Below are 21,668 nucleotides of genomic sequence, written 5' to 3' on the forward strand. Positions count from 1 at the left end.
CTAGGGTAGAAATAGAATTGAAGACTTCTCATTCTCTATTTGAGAAGTACTGATGCTTTTATAGAAACTGTAAAGAAGTATGGTAATATGAACAAATATTTTTAGTCTGGTAGTAGTGAGTAGGGCTAGTGGCTGCTATTAATGACTGGATCCAAATCGGTATGAATGTCAGTGTGAACCTGACAGCTTCCTGATGATCGGTTTTTGGCAGTTTGAATGTCTGTAATCTGACTTTTCCATTAAGACTTCCTTAATTTTGCTAACATCTGGATACAGCTACAGAAGTAAGAGGGGAATCCTTGTCAGAGGAGAATTAGACTTTCTCAGAGAACTTTATTTATATCAAAATTGTTTTCCCGGCTCTGATGGCATGTGTATTGTTATGACGTATTCTGTCATACTAATTTTTTCAATGAAGGCATTTCTGTTTTTCAGCTGGTATAAGTTGGACTAATGTAAATTCCCAGGCAACTCAAAAAAAACCTTGGATTGAAAAAACTCAGACGTTTTCTAGAGGTGGAAGACAAGCTGAGCAAAGGAACAGTGCACAGGTATGTTGCTAATGGTTCTAAAGTCTAAGCATTCAGTTTCTTGTAATATGTGAAAATAAGAAATGTTAAATGCATTATAAAATCAAAATGCAAAGAACAGTTAATGAAAATGGTGAATGCAAAGTGTTGTAATTCAACCTAAAAGTCCAGTTGCACATTTTTACCATGCATGTTTCTTTGCCTAGCACTATATCATATATATATATACACATTTTATATATATATATATACACACATATATATAAAAATAAAATTTCATGTGCTTGGCAATTTTCTACTTGGCAGCCTGTTCTTTATATGTATCTACCTAGGAAGAACATTGCATATATGAAGTAATCTGTGAAATGAATACAGTGTAGGTGTAGAAAAGTTACTTCAGTTTTTGACCCGTTCACACTTCAAAAGGGAAAAAAACCCTGAACCCTCCCTCAAACTTGCTAAAGAGAGATCATGATGTGAAGGGAGGGGAGGAGAGTGTGTGCAGAGGGGGACATCTGCCTTTGCTTAAGCGTAGGTTTTGCTTGAATACGGTTATTGCAGACGAGTAGCTGAGGTTGAAGTGGGAGCTTTGTCATAGATGTCTGTATGCTCAGATATATGTGAGGTAGCTTGCTCTGTTTAGTTTTGTAGATGCAACTGTTAATTTGTCTTGAATCTTCCCATTTGGTATCCATGGGTTTATTATATAAAGAAGCTCGATGCTCGTATCGGGCAGTACACAGTTCAGTATGGCAGTTCAGAATCTTTTTATAATCTCTAGTCAAATCAGGTGCTTTTAGAACCACTATTTGTCATTTGTAGAATTGGGAGAGTAGGAAGAACCACATTTCCTTTCATCTAGTTATAGTTTAGACTCTAAATCTGGCAGTTATTTTTGCTATTTAAGAGCAAAGCAGGCACAGAGTTTTAAATTAGGTTTCCCCAGCCAAATTCATTGTACCTCAGGGCAGAATTGTTCTAGTTTTCCTTTGAAACTAAATTTTTGCTGGGTCTATAGGACCTTTTCTTCAGAAATAGATTGGTATGAAAGATCCAGAATTGGAGGTTCAAATCACGCTTTGCTTTAAGCCAACCAGTCTTGCACATGGGATACCACCAATCTTTCACGTAATAAACAGAAGCATGTTTATACTACAGCGGTCTCTTGTCCTTAGAGAACTCTGTGCTTGTACTTTGGCCTGAACATTGGCCTGGCAGTAATTGTAAGCAGAACAGTTTTATAGTGGAAGATAGTTCTTTTGATCATGGTTACAGACAGTTCCTCAAGCTTAGAGTCTGAGTTACATACTCACCAGCAGCTCTTGTGGTTTTCTTCATGTTTGGCCAAAAGGACCTTTTGTGTTTTGTTTTGCTTTTAATTAGAAATTTAGAGGTGAATGTATTCTGATGCTGCATGTGACTTGGGAGGGGGGAATAATCTGGTACTGCCTCTAGAATATATTGGTACAGGTTTTAAAACAACAGCAAAACCCCAAAACAACAGCAGAAATACCCCAGGAGAACACAAAAGCACAGCTTATTAAATCTGATTCTGTCAAAACTGTCACCTTAGTTGATGATTGGCAGACATGGGAGCCTTACATGCATGTACACACACCTTGAAAAACTACAATTGTGAAATGCCAATTCTGTTCCTTATTTTCAGTCTGGATTCAGATGCAGAGACCACAGCACATCTTCAGAAAGAAGGCAGAATTTGCAGAAACGACATGAAAAACCTTTAACTGCAAGCCAGTCAAGCAGAACAGAGCAGAGTCCTGAACCTCTGTACTTTGAGGTAGTGTTGTATGAAAACTGTTTCTGTGCTATAGTGGTGCATGTTGTGGAATAAATGATGTTTCCCCCAATTGGATTTGGATTTCTTTAGTTTGAAACATTATTCTTATTTTAAAAAAAGTAAATGAATACAAAAATGCTTTGTTATTTTTTTATTATTTTTGTGTCACTTTTAAGCCCTTCTAGTTTATGTGGGACTTCAGGATTCAATTTATTCTTCTAGCTGCAGCTGTTTCTGTTGATGCTTTTCATGTGACTTTTGGTTCCATTCTCTTCGTTCTTGTGTATTGTTTAGGATGAAGATGAATTTCCAGAGCTGAATAGTGACAATGGCAGCAGTAAAAGTGGTAACATCCAGCAAAAGATTTCACCCAAAGTAGTAAGTAATTATTCATTTTGCAAAGTGTTTCTAAGTTAAGTAATTTTGAGACTACTTGATACGTGTAATTTCTTCCTCAGTCTCCACTACTGTACTTAATGCAGTAACTGGGCTCTTTGTGGAGTATTTGTGTTACCAGCTCTGGATGCTAAAGAAATACCAATTAAAATAAGTGGTGCAGAGAACCCATCTTTAAAAAAACACAGCTGGATTTTTGTCTGTTAATGAGATTAACAAGTGAAACTCTAGGATAGATAGACACTTGGTATCATAAACTGTCACAAGTTAGAAGCAGCTTCTAAGGATCATTGAGTCTAGCTCCTAGCTTCTCCATCTCACTGGTTTTCTGCCAAGTTTTGTGCTTTCTGAAGTCACATGCTAAATTTTGTGTGAACAGTAGATGCAACAGTTGGGTTTTTTTGAGGTTAAGATTAGTTTTGAGGATTATCAGTTTTTTTTGTGTTAATACATAAACTATATCCTGGTTATTCTTTGTGACTCAAAGGGCTTGTGTTCAGACTGGTCCTTTGGTGCAGACTTTGCTTAAAACTGTATGGTGTACAAATGTGTAGTAATGGTGTCAGTTTTTTGAAATAGCTACAGTTTGTGTAGTTTATTTTGAAATGAAAATAAACTGAACTTTTTGTTTCAAGGCTGTAGGAACAGTTTTTTTTATTAAAGATATTCTTTTAATATCTTGATCTAAACTTTTTTTTTTTTGCAGGACCATACATACAGGTTACTTATCTTTGCAGGAGGGAGTAAGAACACTCCCTTATTTAGCAATCAGACTAGAAAACCTTCTGAAGGCATAACTGAAGAGAAATATAGTAGTGTTTTTGTGCAAAAATGAAATACATTAGTTTCTAGCTCAGTTAACTTACTGTGTCATTTTGCTGTATTTAATTGGGATGTCATGCTAGTGACCAAAGGACTGAAATGATTCATTTGGTTTCTGGAGTGCCACATTTCCTATGGTCTTTAGGGAAAAGTCTTTTAATTGTGTTTTTTCTTGCATTTTGTTTAAAATCCTAGTTGGATGATTTGCCAGAGAATTCTCCAATCAATATAGTCCAAACTCCAATTCCCATCACAACCTCTGTACCAAAGCGTGCAAAAAGTCAGAAGAAAAAGGCCTTGGCAGCAGCACTTGCAACAGCTCAAGAGTATTCAGAGATAAGCATGGAGCAGAAAAAACTTCAAGTGAGTAGCACACCCCCACCTCCCCAGCACTTGGTAAAGAGGTGTATCAGTTACTTGTTGGTCTTCTTTATTCTGTAATGCCAAGATTCTCCTTGTAAAGAAGGTTTTGCAGGCACTATTTCTTTGTATTTATCAGCATATGTTGTTTGTGTTACAGGAAGCTCTATCAAAAGCAGCTGGAAAGAAGAGCAAGACCCCTGTTCAGTTAGATCTGGGGGACATGTTAGCAGCTCTTGAAAAGCAGCAGCAAGCAATGAAAGCTCGTCAGATCACCAACACCAGGCCTCTCTCATACACAGGTATTTCTCGTCTGCCTGACCATGGCTGAATGTGTTTTGTGATAATATAAATGTGACGGGTCTGAGCATCTGAAATAGGGGTTGAGTTGTTTTTCTGTCAAGTTTTTGATTTTGAATATAAACATAATAAAAACCTGGGAAGACTTCCTTGATGTGTTCTCAAAATTCACCTGTGCTGTCTTCATCTGAGCTGCAGTATGCAGCAGTGAAAGTCCATGTATAGTTGAGGACAAATTTCTCCTAAGACCTACTATTCAAAACTCAGGATTCATGTCTTGATTGTAATTCAGTGCTAAAATGAATATGAGAAGAATTGTATTAGGTCAAACCAAACAATTACCACAGATATTACAAAATTCCCTTGGAAAGCAGCTTAGTGAGGATACCTGTGACTGACACAGAGGGATACCTCTCCAGGATATTCTTCTACCTCTACTGATTGTAGTTCAAGGCCTCCTGACCCAAGGCTTTCTAAAACCAAATTTGTTCCTTAATCTGTCCATCACTTCTATTACTTGTATCACATGCTTTTACTGTCTATAAAGTCTGATGGCAGTGAATGTCTTAAACTTACCACATGCTATGTGGAGATGCTTTTCCTGCTCTGTTTTTGGAGTTTTTTGTGGGGGTGGAGGTCAGGGTCAGGTTGGTTTGTGCCCCACTTGCAGTTTTGTTAGCTTTCATAGCCTCTCTGTTACAAAGACTGAAAAATCATTCCCTGCTCTCCTCTGATTTTTAAAGGTCTGTCATATCTTTTGTAGTCTGAAGAGTCCTGGTCTAGTTATTCTGTTGTGGAAGCATGTTCCACATTGCTTTCTCTGTACCTCCTTGTAGTTCTGTTGTATCTTTTTGAAAATAAAGGAAGATCGGACATGCACAGAATACTAAGTTATAGTTATATGATGAATATATACAATGGTTTACTTAAGCTTTTTTTTTCCCTCTATTTCTTTTTCAACACTTAACATTAAATTAGCTCTTGTAATGTTTGCTGCTGAATAGAGAGTTGACATTATTGTAGTTACCTATTATAACCGATGAATCTCATTCCTGAGCAGTAATACGTAGCCTAGAGTCCATTGTTACGGCCATAGTCACTGTTTTCCTTCTTGTGTGTTGCTTCATTTACCTGCTTTGAATTTCAGCTGTGTTCAAACATTAATTCATGTTGTCAAGGTTATATCAAACAAAGTTCAGCAAAGAACAGTTGGCATTTCCATTTTAGTCTGTTTTACTCTCTCCTGCAGAAGATATACTAACTACATGCTTCACTCTCCTCTGTTTTGTCCTGTCGACTAATCAAGTCTTGGACAACTAAAACTCAATGTTTGGATAACTATCTGCAACTTACCTTGCTATTAAAATCTTACTAATAAAATCAATTTGAGAGAGATCCCTTACCAATGAAGTTTGCAATTTCCTGGAATCCATAGCTTCCTAAAACATGAGGCTAAGTTTGAAGAAAGCTTAAAAACATCTGGGAGCACAATATCTGATGATGTAATTTTCCTGTCATTATGAGCTGCTTTTTTCCAAGGAAGGAAAATGTACTTTGAGAGTTCATCAGTGGAAATACTGAAAACAGTGCTGAAATGAAGCTGACATGTCTTTTGGTGGAATTAATATCTTTCTTGTATTTAGTTGGCAGTGCTGCTCCCTTTCATACCAAAGAATCCACCAACAGAAAGTCCTTAACAAAAGGACAGCCATCAATGGGTTGCCTTAATCCTTTGGATTCAACTGCTCCAAAAGTGAAAAGAGGAAAAGAAAGGGAAATTGCAAAACTGAAACGCCCTACAGCACTTAAAAAGGTAAATATGTCAACCTGGGGGGTTTCTTGACCCACTGTCTTCAAAAATAACTGGTATTTCCTTACTTGAGGACTCATGACCATGAGCATTGGGTAAGGCAGTCGTGAACTACTACCTCCTAGTTCCTGTTACACTTGATATCCTGTCCTTTGGATCTAGGCATGCAGCATAACTTTCATAGTCCCATAATCAGTTGTAGATGGTACAAATCTATCTCAATACAGATTGCAAGGATTTTTTAATTTTATTTTTTTTTTACTGTAAGCACTAGGACATCTGGAAGAATTTGCAGTTTTTTCATGCTGTAACCTAGCTTGTAGTGCAATATAGCATGGTAGCCTTATGTTTTCCTTCTCTGGTTTTAGAGATTGTTTTTTGAGTCAAGTTTAGAAATGATTGGCTGTGCACATGTATGTATGTGCACATGTGAAGTAGGTATGTACACAGTTTACACAATGTATGGAAATCAGAAGGGAAAATGAAAGCCTTTTTTAACCGCCACATTTCTTATCAAGATCACTTTATGATATGGGCAGTTAGAACTAGTAAAGCTGTGCCTGTGCTGGCTTTGGCTAAGTTGCTTCCCTCCCTGCCTCCGTAGCTCTCTGTTGTCAATACCTTTATGTTGTTATTTATCACAATAATACGGATCTATCCATGGCTACTTACCTTTGCACTGCCCTTTCTTGTATAGAAAGGATTTTCTGTGTTCTGGTGCTTCACAAAGATGACTAGTATTCTTGCATAAGGTTTCTTTACAGGGGTGGAAATGAAGGGGTTGTTAATGAGAGTGTTATGTGTCAGAAAAATTGTGAAAGTAGTTAATATTAAAATGAACTGTTGAAAGCACTGTTTATGTAGAAGTATGAGTATTGTGTAGACAATCTGTATAATGCCGAAATGAAATACTGTTCATGATCAAAGAGGAAATTGAAATGATTTCAGGGTTTTCTATGCTGGCATGAGTAGGAAAGCTCAAAACAACTTGTTTATTTTGTGTTGCATTCAGGAAAAAGACATTTTTCTTTGCTATCAGCAGTTTTCAGATGCTGATAGCTGTTGGTTTTGTTCCTAGATCATTTTGAAAGAGAGAGAAGAGAAGAAAGGCCGTTTGTCATCTGACCACAGCCTGTTGGGATCTGATGAGCCAAAAGAGGTTCATATAAATGTGACTGCTGATCAGTCGCAGGACCTGGCCTCTCAAGAAGGTTGGTCTCTATCTCTCTATCTTTGCTTTTCTCCCCCCCAAATGCACTAAATGGCTTATTTTAATATTTTGTCCTCTTTTTAATGCAACATAATTTATTGATGTTATCTTTTAACTTTTTTAACATTATTAAATACTAGAAACCAGAACCCTCTTCTAAAATGCCTTGTCTGTCCCTCAGTTGTGGAAGGCTGAGTGCAGGATGGGTTCTAAGTACGTAATCTCCATACAGACTTCTAATTCATTCCTCTTCAGTGGATGTTCCCAACATGTCAGAGTTCGTAGCATTTTTGATGAGCAGACAAAATGTGATGTGTTGTCAACTGTGCCATGTTGATCACAGTGGTTTATAATAATGAGCAGACTGGAAATTTTCCAGATACAGAAGTTGCAAACTGTAAATAAGGTTTAGTAGTCTTGTCAGTCAACTGCAGTGTCTGGATCATTGATTTGCAGCAACAGCTCTGAGCAACTGGGAAACTCCAGAGACTTTTTGACAAATTTGGGCAGGGAGGAGGTGTCTGTCAAGATTCCAGATGTATTTGTTCAAAACTTTTCTTCTGAGTAACCTGCCTGACTGAAGTGTGAAAAGCTTCAATATTCTAGGAATAAGTTAGCTAAATATTATATATATTTAAATAGTAAAGAAATACTGGAAGAAGTTGTATTTAGGCAACCTTTTCCTTCTGTTCTGTCAGTTTCCTGAACTAAGCTTTGGAAATTTTAAATGAATAATCAAATATTGCTTATTTATCCAACCCATGCTGAATGTTGGGTGTGTGCTTGTTTTGTCCTGATCCCCCCTTGTCCCCAGTCCAGGGAAGAACACTGTTCAGTTTTTCAGAACATAATTTGGGAAAAGCAAGGGAGTGATCCAGAAGTATAATACTGTTTCTTTTATATGAAAATGTCTTTCCCTTTTATAATGTTTCACAATTGTCTTTCAGAAACTGGACTAAGCATGACTAGTGATACTTCGCTTTCACCAGCAAGTCAGAATTCTCCATACTGCATGACCCCAGTGTCACAAGGTTCACCTGCTAGTTCTGGAATAGGCAGTCCAATGGCATCTTCTGCAATAACTAAAATTCACAGCAAGAGATTCAGAGAGTAAGAGTTTTGCATTCATTAATATAAATTAAAGGCTTGTGCTTCAGTCATCCTTGTCTTTTAAGTGTGGATAGCTTTAATAGGCTTAGGAGGAGTTTAATGAACATAACCTTCCCTTTCATCAATAGAAGTTTCTGTAAGTGCTCTTTTTTTTGCCATAGGTGGCTTGCTCTGTGCGCGTGTATACATACCCAAATGTGTGTGTGTATATATGTACGCACCTGCATGTTGGACTACTTTGGTTGCTGCAACATATAAGCTAGGTGGAAGTAATCTCCAAAAAAATCTTTTTAAAGAAGGGCTATGTACACTTTGGATGGGATGGAATACTTATGAATGCTGAAAATACTGTAATAGTCACTCTTACTATAGTCACACTTACTTCTTTATCCTTATAGGGAAGCAAATTAAGGAATAGTGGCTTATGGCACCTAGTATGGTATTTTTGGTATTTTTTAATACTCTTTTTGACTGACCTCTTGAGGTGAGGGATGTTAGTGGAAATACAAATTTTCCTGGATGGATTTTTATCTTACAATATACAGTCTGCTGTCTTAAATCCTTTTAATAACTTTAATAGCAGTTTAGTAATTGTTCCAAGGAAGTAAAATTACTTGGTAAAAGAAAAGGCTTGGTGCAATAGTATTGATTATGTGCTATGCTAATATTGGATGTTTTTTGACTTGACAGATACTGTAACCAAGTGCTAAGTAAGGAAATAGATGAGTGTGTGACTCTCCTGTTGCAAGAGCTTGTCAGCTTCCAGGAACGTATTTATCAAAAGGATCCCATGAGAGCTAAAGCAAGAAGAAGACTTGTTATGGGGTTGCGTGAGGTTACTAAGCATATGAAGCTAAATAAGATTAAGTGTGTAATCATATCTCCCAACTGCGAGAAAATCCAGTCAAAAGGTATAAATGATAAAAATATATGGTGTATTTAACTGTTTATAGTTTTCTTATGCTGATTAGCATGGTTTAAACATTTTTTAGTTCCTGTGTATGATATAACACCCAGAATCAATTATGTAATTGGCACTCCACATTCATTCTCTTCTACTCAATTCTGGAAGAAACTTGTTCGTGAGAGGTGAAAAGCTTAAAGAAAAATAGATATTATAACAAATACAATAGACTTCAATTTTATTCTGTTCAGTCTTTGATATAGCTAGAGTTCTGAGCTTTGGATGCTCTTAAGAAGGATTCCTTGAGAGGAATATGAATTGTTTAGTTAGCCAACCAATGCATTTTGCTACAGCCAGAAGTGTAGATAGAGGCATCCTGAGATAGGAGAATAGCAAAGCTCTGCTCAAGAAAAGAGCTGTGAAAAAATCTGATTAGTGTGCAGGACTGATAGAGAATAGAGAATGTTGCCTTGATCTATACTGATTATACTTGAAATGAACAGTTTGTTATGCTGTAGGACAGAGTAGCTGGTGATTGTATGTGTTGAAGTTTTATTGACCAGTTGCAGTTAAAATGTAATAGTGTTGTATAGCACCATACTATGACTTTAACTGACTAGGTATGTATTTAAAATTGCTTTCTCCAAGGTGGACTGGATGAGGCTCTATATAACGTAATAGCCATGGCACGGGAACAAGAAATTCCTTTTGTCTTTGCTCTTGGCCGTAAAGCTCTTGGGCGTTGTGTGAACAAGCTGGTTCCTGTTAGTGTAGTGGGTATCTTCAACTACTCTGGTGCTGAGGTGAGTAAATCCATTCATGTAAATGACTGGAGTAAACAGTTATGTGCCTTTTGAATTTATTTGGCATAGAGAGCCTACCTAACTAATATGCATTTGATAATGGCCCTGACCTGACCTATATGAGCGTGTTTTCCTTTGGAAGGCGGTGTTTACAGAACTGAGAGACTGTGTTGAAATACTTCAGTTGCAACATCTTTGTAGCTCTCAAATAGATTTAAATGCCAAAACTCTCTGGAAGGCTTAAAATTGTAAAAATTTAAAAAATAAAAAATCAAAAATCCAGTATCTTTTATATTTCCTCAAAGCTGCATAAACATGGGGTGGTATTTTTATTTAATATACAGAATAATTTGTACTTGAAGTAAAGGTATTTGGTACTAATAAGCTTAAGGCTTGCTATGTGGTATACCTCTGACTAAAAGGAGTAATTTAAAATGAAATTAAGAACTGCCTTTGTACTTAGGACCTGTTTAATAAGCTGGTATCACTGACTGAAGAGGCCAGAAAAGCATACAGAGATATGGTTGCTGCAATGGAACAGGAGCAGGCAGAAGAAGCCTTGAAGAATGTCAAGAAGGCACCTCATCATATGGGCCATTCTCGTAACCCTTCTGCAGCAAGTGCTATCTCATTCTGTAGTGTTATTTCTGAACCCATATCTGAAGTGAATGAGAAAGAATATGGTAAGTGTGCTAAAACTTATTTTTTTAACTAGAAGTTTGAATTTTCCAAATGATGCTTATTGCAAACTGTAGCCAGAAATACAGTATTTCTTCATAAATCACAGTGTTCTGCAATTTTCAGGGATAAGAGAAAATGGGTTAGACTTCAGGGACTTGTGTAAGCAATTTTTTTTTCTCTGAACTATATAAAAATAGTAATTCAAATTTCTAATCCTCAGAAGCATTAGTTACCTAACTCACATCAGTGGAGGTGTCTTCTCCAGTTTTATTGAACTGGTGTAGCACTGGTACCAAATGCAGAATTGATTATTATATGATTGAGGAAAAACTAATGACAGAGGGTAGGAACTAAATTATTGAGGTTTCTGAATAAAGGATATGTAGCTTAATTATTGAAACATGGCAGTGAGTGATTCTAGTGTGAGCAAAAGGAAGATTTATATAGCCAGTTGCTTAAGCCCAGATGACAGAGGGAATAAAAAGGAGAATGCTTGTTTGAAGTCAGACAACCTCTTTTTTTCAGTCTTATGGTGTATTAAAAAGAAAATAATCTTGGTTTTAATTAATTCTTTTTGTGGTGTCTTAGACTTATTTGTTAAACATTTTTCAAAAAATCCTTAAGCAGATGACTTAATACTATAGCAGTTTTCCGATTTTAAGTTATATTTGAGAGTAACCTCCTTGACCAGACTCACTGATACATCTGGTGCTTCCACAGTTTACACAGGAAACTAAGTGCACAAACTTTCAACTTTGTAATGTCTGGTTAAGGATACTGTGAAAACCTAAAAGTTATTCACAGCTCTTTCTGTTTTCTCTCTATTTCTCCCATTTTCTAGTTGAATTTTTTCTTGCAAGCATAGAATAATATTAAAATCATTAGCTCTTACTACTACTTAAACAGTTCTGGGGTGTTCAGGGAAAATTCTTTTTTGATAGAAAGAATTAATGTTTTCTATTTAAACTTCTTTTGAAACTTGTAGAAACAAACTGGAGAAATATGGTGGAAACATCTGATGGGTTAGAAACCTCTGAAAATGAGAGAGAATCCTCCTGCAAGACTGCGGCAGCAGAAAAAGCTGGTAACGGTCAAAGTGAAAAAGCCACTATTAATAAACAACCACCTTTGGCTACAACTGGCACTACCTCAGCAACAAATCATGGAAAAGCCACACCAGGTGACAAAGATGAGGTGAAACCAGATGACAATCTGGAATGGGCCTCACAGCAGAGTACAGAAACAGGATCACTGGATGGCAGCTGCCGAGATCTTTTGAATTCTTCCATGACCAGTACCACCAGTACTCTTGTACCAGGAATGCTAGAAGAGGAGGAAGAGGAGGAGGAGGAAGATGATGAGGATTATGCCCATGAACCAATCTCTGCAGAGGTTCAGCTTAACAGCAGAATTGAATCTTGGGTTTCAGAGACCCAGAGAACTATGGAGACTCTTCAGCTTGGGAAGACCCTTAGCGGTGCTGAAGACAACACAGAACAAAGTGAAGAGGAAGAATTAGAGACTTCTGAGCAGGCTGATCCAGTCACTGATGGTGAGGAATGGACAAATGATAAGCACGCAAGTACCACTCAACACAAACCCACAATTTGCAGCTCTTTGAGTAAAGAACACACAGATTCCATCTATATGCCGTAAAAAAATAAGCAGGAACTCAGGAACTTTTTAGAAATAATATTAAAACTAACTGTTGTAAAGGTTGCAGCCATTATTTCGTACGCTTCATCTCAACATTTTGCACTGTTAAACATTTAATATGTGTATTTAATTCACAACAATATTTTTGTAGTTGTCTGTTACTTGATTTAAGAACTAACTTAGCTTTTAATCAGTCTCTTTTTCCCAGAATAGAAACTGTGGATAATTTGTCATTAAGTATTCATGTGATCTTTTGTAAAAGGAAACATCTTGTAACTGATCAGTTTTAAGCAACATTCATTAAGATGTGACCATTTAGCTCATTTTCACACAGATAACCTATGTTAAGACTGACAAATGACCAACCCTTTACATTGGTGTTATGCTGTTATGCCAGGCACATCAGTGTATTTGGCTGTGATTTTTCTGATTCCATCTAGAAGTAAAATTTTAGTTTTCTTCAAAGAAAAGCTGTAAAACCCCATTTGCAGTCTTAATGCAAAGTAAATAGTAGAGAAATCTATGCATGATTCTTATGCCAAGATGTAGCTTTTTAAGTTGGTCTCGATGAATGCATCATTAAAGAGCTGGTGATAGTTGAGATGGTTACAATAAGCTACAACAACTTTGATTCCAGAAAAGCTTTAAACCAGAGGGATATAATTAATATTTTGGGTTGTGGGTTTTGTGTGGTGGTTTTGTTTTGTTTTTTTCAAGGTGAAAATATGGCATTAAAAAACAGCAAAGAAAACAAAAATTCTTCATTTCTCTCCACAGTTGCTGTCTGCCAAACCACACAAAGTGAATCACTAACCATAATGTCTATCCAGGGCTCTTAGTAAACTGATGACTTCCTCTTTCTCCTGTCACTTACCTCAGGAATGCTGTTTTGCATATTGTAACCTACAGAACATTGCAAAAAGCAAGAATAATCCTTTAGCAGCAGGTGTGAACAATGTGGTGGCTCAGTGTATCTACACATTCATCTGCACGCTCTGATCTTGGCCACCCCTGTGTTGAGTTCAGGGTGTATCTTAACAATTCTTACTCAAAATTTGACCTCTCTTTGTTCTTGCAGTTGTAGCAGCTTTGGGAGTTGATCTCTAGAGTAGAAAAGGAAGTCGTTTTCCAGGAAAGGAGGAAGTGCCCTGTAGTATGGGGAGGTATTTCAGTGGTTCTGAGGTGAAAGAAGAAAAATATGCCCTCTCTGAAGCATACATGTTGCTGGAGAATTGTTCCATGTGTTCTGGATATTTAAGCAAAATCCATTAACTAATAATGAATTCATTTTAGGTTGAAGATGGAGTATGTGTCTAAACACTGCATGTAAGGAGTATATTTTCCACTTTTGTCTTATATTGGCAAGGGAAGTACTGAAACTGCCAGCAGCAGGAGCTTCACTACAGGAGTAGCCAAAGAGTAACTCACATGAGTAACACTTTCATAGTAAATGTATGTTTCTTTTAATTTCACTTCCTTTTTCTTGATCACTTGTATCAAAATGCATAAAAATCCTCTGGGTAGGCTGAAAAAAAACCAGCCCACAAGAAATGGATAGCTTAGTTAGGTATTTAATCCACGCATATTAATATGGGACCAATGCTTATAGTATTAGTGATGCTGGCATTTTAAGTTGCACTGGGAAAATAAGACTCCAGGTTTAGAAATCATCTACCCCTGGGTTTTTTGGATGCTAATGAATATAATAGAAACTGTGTGTATTATGTAAATAATGCTTTGATAGGCATAGCAAATGCTATGTAGATAAGCAGTATAGAGAGCTGCTAGGACAAATGGCTGTTCTGTCACGTTCTTAGTTCCTTAATGTAATCTTCCTAGATGTTACAACAGGCATTTTATAGGAAAACAAAGACTAAGGAATGATGCCTCCTGAATGTTAAACCTTTTACTGTATGTAAAATGGCAGATTTCTACCATCTGTATGTTTTGAATGAGTTTTTGCTTTAGGAAATGATAAGTGTTTGAACTGCTGACAAGCAAAACTTGCCCTTGGATGTGTAAGCACGTCTCGACACCAGCCGAGATCCATGTATGCACTGAGGGCAAAACTTCACCAGAACATCAGAAAAACAAAGGTGTTTGTAATTTTTCCTTCTGCTTTTTCAGTGCCAGTGATTCAAATAACTTTTGATCTTGAAGTACGAACATCAAAGGCGCATCTTTTTATATGTCTTTTCTGAACTTGGACTGTCATTTTAAAATTTTCTGACGTTTGTATCAAAGAAGTCTTGTAATATTCAGCCCACTATTTAACTGCAGTTTTGCTACAGGTTTAATAGAGTTCTTGAAGGTGATACAGCACTTCTAATATCTCTCAATTTGCCAGCAAATAAGGAACTAATCTCTTTTTCAAATGTGGCAGATCACCCTTAGAGGAGCAAACTGAAACTGAGTACAGGAAACTGGTTTTAGTGCTTCCTTTTGATAAGCTGGGAATGAGCAATAACTCTGAGAAAGAAATTGCAATTCCTGTGGGAGTGATCCATTTGCATCTAAAATTAGGAAAGTTCCTTGCCACTTGAAGCACTTGAAGAGAGTATCTCACTGTGGTAATTTTGATTCTGTTATCACCAGAATTTAGAAAGAAAGTCTACAAATGTTTTACAATACCATGATTATTTTTTTTTTACAAGTAGCTGAATTTCTATTTCAGTATCAAGGTGTGCAGTGTACTATACAGGTTGTTACTGTCCCCAGGAAGAGGTGTTTCTGTAGTTACAGGTGTATAGATATTTTTGTTGTGAAAATGATTTTGGAAAACAAATCTACTTAAGACATTCTTTGTAGAAATTATTTCACCACTTAATTTATCTGGTAAAATCCAAACTAATGTATCTGTGGTAGGGGTAGGGATCTTTAAATCTGGTAGAGGTGTCTATGTATACAGCCTATTTATATGAATACTTTCAGTATCTCTGTCAAAGTAAGTGGATTACAAATATATAAAAGGGAAAAATCTGAAGAACTTTGTCCTTAGATGGACCAAGTAACAATGTCCGAGTATGGTTAGGGACCTGATCCTGCGAGCACGTGCTTAAGAGCATTAGTTCCACTGGCTTAAATCGATGGCCTGTTTATCTGCTTAAGTTGTGCGCAGGTAGTTGTAAGACTGGAGCTAAACAATGACAGGGGGTATTGACCTGTGTTTTAAAAACTTATTATAGAAAATGTTCAGTAATGCACTTGTTGGTGTTCTTCTGGTAAAGATAAGAGGTGTCTTTATGCTTATTTGGGTGGGTGGGAGCTTACACAATGTGATTCTGTCCGGTTCTTTAACACAAGCTTCAATTTTAATAATGTTACTTTAAATACACATGTAAAAAGTATTATTGTTTGAAAAGCTGCTGTTTGCTGAACTGTCATTAAGTATTTCCTGTGAAGTTGTGCCAACTAATGAAAGTTTACCGAGTTGATGTCAACGTTAGCCATTTAAAAATTGGACATGACAATTTGTTAATGAAACAAAAACCAGCAGAAGTAAGCCATAGAAACATGTAACGTGGGTCTGCTACCCGCCCTGCCACACGTAAGGAAATACAAGAATGTCAAACCCAAAACTTCCTCACCAATGAATGATAAAGCCGAAAGTAGAAACCCAGTTGGCACAGCCCACCTTCTAAATGTTGATAAATAGTTCATATATTTTACTTTTAAATAGATTCAACTAAGGAAAGCTGTTTAATCTTTAATGTCTTAAAATTTATAGTAATATTTAGGTTAAAGCAGTAGAAAAATCATTACGAAATACAATATGAAGGGTTTTGTTCCATTTCTTTTTTGCTGTATGAAGGATAATTGTTCTGTCTACCGTACTTTTTGGAGTAATAACAGCTTTTTTGCACTATGTAAATACTAGTGGGGAATTCTTCCATAACTAATAAAAATGATTGTAGAAATTTACAGCTTTATTCCTGTGATATGTGTGTTCACAGCTACTTCACGCTGGGTTTGTTTGCAGACGCTGCCCTGGCACTACGGGAGGTGAAGGTCTGTGTTACACCGTACTTGGCCACAGGGTGGAGAAGCCATGTGGGGGCTACTGGCCTCGGCCCCAGCGCAGGGAGCTGAGCCCTCCAGTCACCCAGACTGAATGGTGACTGCCAGGGAGGCTGAAGAGAAAAACGCGGTTAGCAGAGGGATTCTCATGATAGAGCCCGGTCCCTTTCATCATACATCTGCGTGATGACTGGAAGAACACAGAAAAAACTGCCAGAGACCATAAGGCTGAGTTAGGCCCACAATATTTTATTGTGAGGGTGGTGAGGTGCTGGCACAGGTTGCCCAGAGAAGCTGTCGCTGTCCCATCCCTGGCAGTGTTCAAGGCCAGGCAGAATGGGGCTTGGAGTAACCTGGCCTACTGGAAGGTGTCTCAGCCTGTGTCAGTGCATTTGGAGGTAGATGTGAGCTTTAAGGTTCCTTCTAAGCCAGACCTGGCTGTGAGTCTATTGAATTGGAAAGAACATTTTCTTACGAGCAAGTGGGCAGGAATAACCACAGCACCTCCAAAAACCAGGATTTCTTGCATGCTGCTAATACACAGTAGTGCAAGTTGGCCTGCCTTTATTGTTATCCTGATGGATGAAGTCACCTCTGGAAAATAACATGAAGTTCTCCAGTGACTCACTGGTAACTGCTTACACTTCCGTGGCTCTAGTAACAGTGTCATTAACTGGTTTTGCAACTCCCACGTGTGAGAATATTTGTAGCAATTCATAAAGGATACAGCTTCATCCTGTAATTTTGAATTTTCTATTTATGTGCCTTAACTTTGTGTTTCAGTTCTGCTATTGCAGTTGTCTTCTGCTGAAAGTGCTTCTGTTACAAACCTTACTCTGTATGTGCTATCACTTGTACCACAATTACTCCTCATGTCTGGGTTTTGCCTGTGTCTTCACCTGGCTAGAGTTTTGGAAAGAACCAAAAAGAAGGTGGCACCGTGTGACTTGAGCTATGGAAATGACAAGAATATTTATTACTCCAAAGCCTTACAAACTGAATTCTCCATTTCTTCATGGCTAAAGAACCATGAACCATTTTGTAGTGCTCCTGAGGAGTGTTCCTTGCCTCTAGGGAGAGTTTTGTAAAAGATGCACACCCACCACAAGAACAAAATTGCTCCCACTATTGCTGCACTGAAGGTCACGAGAGGTTGTGAATCTGCATGTCTGTAATGTGCAGAGAGACCCCTGCTAGTTAACCTGTACTATTCATGCAACAAGTACTGCTCTTAGGACTTGCTTTCAGTTTTTTAGGATCCCTGTGTGTAAAAGAGAGGAATTTAAAAAACAAAAATAGTGCTTTTGTTGTTGTTCAATAATGCCTTAAAAAAGCCCACATGAATCCCTAAAGATGATGCAGGTGAAGTCTGTTGACCTTTTGGGGTCTTTTGAGTTAGCAAACTGTACAAAATACAGGGTGACCAAAGCTGGAATGTACTTCCTGGCAACAGCTCCAGGACACTGCTGTGCTCGTAGCTGCTGGATCCCTGTTTCACACTAGTGGTCGGTGAGTGCTCTTGGAGGTGGATGTGGGTGGGTGTCCATCTGGGCACTGTCTAAAGTGCCTGGCTCTAGCTGGTGTTTTCCAAGGATAGTACTTTGAGTAAAGAGGAATTTAGCAAAATGGAATTTAGCTGATAACAGACTTGCTCTTGTATGAAAGGAAACTGGGGAAGGGTGCGGAGTAAACTACGTTTCCTACGGTTATCCGTGTGGCAACCATTAGTAGTTGGGTTTCCCTGGAGGCTGCTGCAGCAGCTCCTGCAGGCAGTGGTTCCATCAGTGTTTGTGGGGAAAGTTAATGGGTGTCCACACTAAATTCAAAAGAACTTTGTCATTCTATAAGGCTTAATGCCCCTATAGTAGGTTACTCATTTCTTGCAGAGTTATAAAGTAATAATAAACATTACTCCATGCTTGTGGGGGTTGTTTACACTTTCCAAAAGAACTGCAGTAAAAGTTTTGCAGCATCTTTGAGGGGAAAAAACCCTAAACATAAGTTATTTGGATCATTAAACTCATTATAATTGATTTCTTGCAATGGAAGGGTACATCTTCAGATGGATTCTGCCCATGAGAGTATAATTTCAAACTAATGGAGGGTTGCCAGCTGCAGTTGAGAAGGTAAGTGTCCCTTCTGCTATCGACTGTCTTGAGGAGTAGGTGAGCACTGGAGAGGCAAGGATATTTGGCAAAAAGGCTGTGTGGAGCAAGAACTGGAGGAAGCTCTTGCAATGCCTTCCTTATGGAGGAATGTTGATTGTAGAGGAAGAGCACATTGACAAAAGTAAAGCAATCAGAGGTGCCCCAATGTCAAGGTTTCCTTTCTGATTTATTACAGCCAAGTTAAAGGCAAGCGTCTACAGATGGAAGGAGGAGATGGTCAGTGAGGGTATATCCTTCAGTGTTTCCTTGGGTCTCTTCTGCACAGCTAAGGAGACACTGGGAGAAGTTCAGCTGTGTTGTGAGATTTATTCTCTTCAAATATATCCTAGTGGACTGCTCTATAAAAATATAGCTTGAAGCTGAAATGCAGGAAAGGATGTTCCCTGCCTGCTACTGCATGGATACCGAGCGCTTGATGCCATTGAAGTGTGACTGCTTCCAACTTCCTTTTGAGCTGATGGTAATTTTGTGGGGCTGTTGCTGAAACTTGTTTCATGTGGTGGGTAATTCTGCACAGATGAAGCTGGAGGCTACTTTTAGGCTGAAATTTGTCTCTGTATCCTTCCTGCTGTGGAGCTGTGCTCAAAGCCAGAGCCAGCTTTGAGCACATCAGGTACCGGATGCTTCATCTGCAGTTGCTTCCAGCACTTTGTGGTACAATGGACATTGGATGATGCTGGGTTTTGCTCATGACCACTTGGCCTCCTTGCAAGCAATGCTGAGGCAAGCCAGCAAGTGCTGCTGAATGTGTCTTTAGGCTCTTAGCATGCAGCTCTCCTTTCAGAAAGCAGCGGTTAGGGCAATGTTGTTTTGTGACAGCTTGCAGCAGCTCTGACTAGCTGTGATGTGGTCAGGACATCCTTGTTGAGGCCCAGGGGCTGGTATCATCCACCTCACAGGAGGACAGCTGTGGGGTCCCCCATGCTGTTTCCCTCCTCCAGTGTTCAGCTTTTGCCTCTTCTTAAGTGCTGAGATAGGCTGAAGCACATGGGGTTTATGTTTGATGACTGCTTTTTCTCAGAGGTGCAAGCACTGGCTTTGTGCTGGCTGTTGAGCAACCTTCTGGCTCTGAATTTTGGGCCCTTGCTCAGGAATTTCCACCTTACCGCTCTTCCCCTGTGCTATGGGGGCTCTCTTTGTGGAAAAGGCAAAGCCCAGCAGTATTTGAAGAAGGTGGCCATGTTGCCAGGCAAAGAGGAGACGAAAAGGGAGGACATGCAGTATGTCTAGGCTAGCCCTGCTGCATGCCATGCTGGGTCCTTCTATGCCCATGCTCAGCTGCAGGGATGGGTCCTTTGCCCAGGCCAGCCCTGTATTCTGCTGGCTGGTAGCTGTGGGTTTGGACAAAGCAATGTTGTGAATGGTTAAACTGGGCTGAGCAAAACACAGCGTGGTGCCGAGAAGGAACATTACAACTTGTCTGTAAGTCACCCTGGGCCTTGTTTTCTGGGATTAGCACTGTTGGATGCTTCAGAGATAGAACAGGAGAAAAGCAGTGTCAGTCTAATCTCTGACTCTGCTTTTATATCCAGGGTTGTGCTTTTGTCCTTCTGAAACCTCTTAGCTCTCACCTCCTGAAAAGCAGGTGGGCTGCAGTTGTCAAATACACCTAGTTTTAACTCATTCAGAACAAGGGAAAGGTACCTGTGGGAGATAAACCAGTGACAATGATTCAGTGTGTGGGAAAATAAATTGCTCTCATTTAAAATGAAGCAGTGGCTGTGCATGACTTCCGTTAGTGCAAATAAGGTGCTCCAGTGCTTCCTGTAAGCACCTGACACCACACTGCTGGTTATGGGGCTTTCCTGCTGTTCTGTAGCACTTTGCTGATTTCTACCAGCATCAGCCAGGCATGTCAATGAGGAAGGAAGGCAGATCAGCTCTCTGCACCTCAGCATAAATTAATGCTGCTGTTGCTATTTATACAGGAAAAAATTCCCCCGTTTACTCTATGTTTTAACAGAAGGGCTGAGCTCTGTAATGCTGTTTGCAAGGAGCACAAACAGCTTCCTCTGGGCTCCTGCAGGAGTGCAACTGCTTCTCGGATGTACTCTGGGTGGGCGACAGCTCTGCTCCCTGTGCTGCCCACACGTGCTCCTCGTGTGACTGATAAGTTCGCTGCTCTCTTCTACATTGGTCCCCAATCTGCCTTCAGCTCTCCAGCTGCCAGCAAGTGCCACATCTGTGTCTTTGTGTCCCTGTATTTGCTTTCCCTGGCCCCTGTGCTGCAAAGGGAGGGTAGCATGGCAGTGTTAACTGCCTGCTAGACCTGTGGTCTCACAGCCCCAGATCAGAAGTGGTGTCACTCCCAAGGGTGCCTGGGGCTGGCACCACCCAGCCACAAAGGCTCCCCGGGGTGATACTGCAGACATGGCTGTTGCTACCTTACCTCCTTTAAAGGGGTGTTAGAGATGGCTGCAGCTGGTTAACTGCTTGCTCCTGCTCATATGTAACGGTGCTGCCCTGTCAGAGTGGTTACACCTGACAAAGCTCCTGTCCCCTGTGACAGAACACCAGTGGGGTCACACCAGTTCTTCATGCGGTATATTTGAGGCTGAGAGACTGTTTGGAGCTGTAAACAGGGTATGATGGAGGGTTTGGTGTGATGGGGCCAGTAACACAGCGAATGAGGGAGGTTTCAGTTTATAACTGTGCACGAGAAAGGCGTTCCCACATAGCCTGAGAAAACAGGCATGGCACAGCCCTTCGGCAGCACACACTGTCACATGTCAGCACCATGTGAGGGGCAGAATGACTTCTCCCTGTGTCTTGCTGGGTGGGCAGCAAGCGGGGTGGCTCCCTGGGCCCTGAGAGCAACTGGGAACTCGAGCTGTGAGCAAGAAACACAGGCTCCTTTTAGGCAGCACAGAAGGCTGTAGGCTTGGTTTCACCAGTGCTTAATGGAGCTTTGTTCTCTGTGCTGGTCAAAGGCCGATTTCCCAGTATCTTAAACAGAAATCTTGGTTTTAGCCTTGAGAAGAAAGCTCTTTAATTCACAAAGGCATGGCATTTTTCTTTTCCCTCCTCTTCCTCCCCACAATGGCTACTATGCCTTGGACAATGCTGTTCTTTGCTGGGTTCTGTTCTCGAGCTTGTATTTTTT

General features: G+C 39.3%; 1 protein-coding gene across 1 annotated transcript in view; it reads left to right on the forward strand.

Annotated features, from left to right (window-relative positions):
* SECISBP2L (SECIS binding protein 2 like) overlaps positions 1 to 16,301 on the forward strand; it is a 30,499-nt gene extending 14,198 nt beyond the window's left edge. The window contains exons 7-18 of the mRNA XM_057396896.1: positions 436 to 551; positions 2,197 to 2,328; positions 2,623 to 2,706; positions 3,742 to 3,909; positions 4,067 to 4,208; positions 5,850 to 6,019; positions 7,095 to 7,227; positions 8,174 to 8,336; positions 9,027 to 9,247; positions 9,889 to 10,043; positions 10,507 to 10,726; positions 11,710 to 16,301. Of these exons, the coding sequence (XP_057252879.1) occupies positions 436 to 551; positions 2,197 to 2,328; positions 2,623 to 2,706; positions 3,742 to 3,909; positions 4,067 to 4,208; positions 5,850 to 6,019; positions 7,095 to 7,227; positions 8,174 to 8,336; positions 9,027 to 9,247; positions 9,889 to 10,043; positions 10,507 to 10,726; positions 11,710 to 12,380 (2,375 nt within the window). The 3' untranslated portion in view covers positions 12,381 to 16,301. The remainder of the gene's footprint in view (positions 1 to 435; positions 552 to 2,196; positions 2,329 to 2,622; positions 2,707 to 3,741; positions 3,910 to 4,066; positions 4,209 to 5,849; positions 6,020 to 7,094; positions 7,228 to 8,173; positions 8,337 to 9,026; positions 9,248 to 9,888; positions 10,044 to 10,506; positions 10,727 to 11,709) is intronic.
* The last annotated feature ends 5,367 nt before the right edge of the window (positions 16,302 to 21,668 follow it).

This window comes from Pezoporus wallicus, unplaced genomic scaffold (genome assembly GCF_028554395.1).
Source record: "Pezoporus wallicus isolate ANWC-B61680 ecotype Strahan unplaced genomic scaffold, APGP_CSIRO_Pwel_v1 contig_3952, whole genome shotgun sequence".
Classification (NCBI taxonomy): Eukaryota; Metazoa; Chordata; class Aves; order Psittaciformes; family Psittacidae; genus Pezoporus; species Pezoporus wallicus.